Genomic DNA, 1,369 nt, shown 5'->3' with positions numbered 1-1,369 from the left:
CAGGCTTCAGGGCGCTGGTCGTGAGGAGGAGGAGGCCTGGGAGGCAGCGCGCCTGCTGTGCGGGGTGTGTCTGAGGCTCCTTGAGCCCCAACAGCCCGATATTGGGGTCCTCGTGCCTCCCGGACTCCTCTCTGCTCACAGCGTCCCCGCAGCCTGACCCCATTTCACCTCCAGCCTTGGGGACCGGCCTCTCAGGTCCCGCCGCCCAGGTCCCAGCGCTCAGAATGGTGAGTCCCTCGTGGGTGACACATGGCTGATGGGGGAAGAGGGTGAAAGGCTGCAGTGCCGCCTTATAAGGACGTGATGGTGCGACTGAGCAGGGAGGACTCGGGAACCCGGGCCTGTTGTGGGTGTAAAGGCAACAGAGAGATGAAGTGAGGTTTTGCAGGAGGAGTTTTACTTTCACTCTCAGGACGCTGGGGCCATAGATGGTGGTGGAAAAAAGGGAATTTTCTGAGGCAGGATTCTAACTTTTCCTAACATTGCTCAGAGGAAGGACAGACTGGAAGACAGGGGACAGCAGCTGTGGACAGGAAGGGGAAGTCCTGTAAATGATAAGGGAACTGGCAGAGTGAGCACTGAGGACTGAGCCCGGAGATAACACAGGCATCTGGAGGGCACCTGGCCTTTGGGCTGGGCATGAGCAGCCTGAGCCCATAGAGCCTGGTGGGTGCTAGGCTGTCAACAGACATTTTCTTTCCACAAATTCCTACAAATGCAGAATCGATTAGGTGTACGGATTTGTGGAGCTTCTTTCAGGGCCTCACCCCCTTGTGGCCTCTGAGATAGTAGAGTCCTGGGACTGTCAGCCGCTCTTGTAGCCCTTGGACCTGGGGACTTTGGACAGACACTAAGCCCTGACATCTGAGGCCAGGAGTAGGGCTTCATGAGGTGGACCTTGTTTCTGGCAACCAGCGTAATGAGTGCGAGGTCCTCCAGACATAGGGTCCAGAATGTGCAAAGGCAAGCAGTGAAGAGTGAGCTGATTCAGGAACCTGCAGGTATATTTTAAAAAATACATGTATATTTTTATTGATATTAGATGTAGAAAGAAAGGGAGAGGAAGAGAGAGAGGGAAACAGGGATGAGCAAAAAACAAGGATTGGTTGCCAGTTGCACAATCTCTACTGTGAATCTAGCCCACAATCCAGGCATGTGACCTCACCAGTGCATGGGTCTATGCTCAATCAACTGAGACACATAATCCAGGACTGTACATCACTTTAATACAGGGAATCATGGTCAGGTTGGTAGGTCAGAAGGGACAGTGTGAACTTCAGGACTGGCTTTTTCTTTTTTTTTCTGTTCATCAGATTATTTATTCACTTGATTTTTAGATTCACTTGTTGATAGATGTGTATTTGTTGTT

The 1,369-nt window shown here is 51.8% G+C and overlaps 1 protein-coding gene across 2 annotated transcripts in view; it reads left to right on the top strand.

The window, feature by feature from the left end:
* The first annotated feature begins 6 nt into the window (after positions 1-6).
* The window catches only part of LOC102253904 (zinc finger protein 501-like), an 8,066-nt gene continuing 6,703 nt past the window's right edge, over positions 7-1,369 (top strand). For both annotated transcript variants that reach the window (XM_014545342.1, XM_005873245.2), the window contains exon 1: positions 7-227. Coding sequence is in view for 1 of the 2 variants with exons in the window: in XM_005873245.2 (XP_005873307.1) it covers positions 225-227 (3 nt within the window). In the remaining variant the exon portion in view is untranslated. The remainder of the gene's footprint in view (positions 228-1,369) is intronic.

Source organism: Myotis brandtii, unplaced genomic scaffold, assembly GCF_000412655.1.
Source record: "Myotis brandtii unplaced genomic scaffold, ASM41265v1 scaffold400, whole genome shotgun sequence".
NCBI classification, from domain to species: domain Eukaryota; kingdom Metazoa; phylum Chordata; class Mammalia; order Chiroptera; family Vespertilionidae; genus Myotis; species Myotis brandtii.
This window is presented reverse-complemented; position numbering and strand designations above follow the sequence as displayed.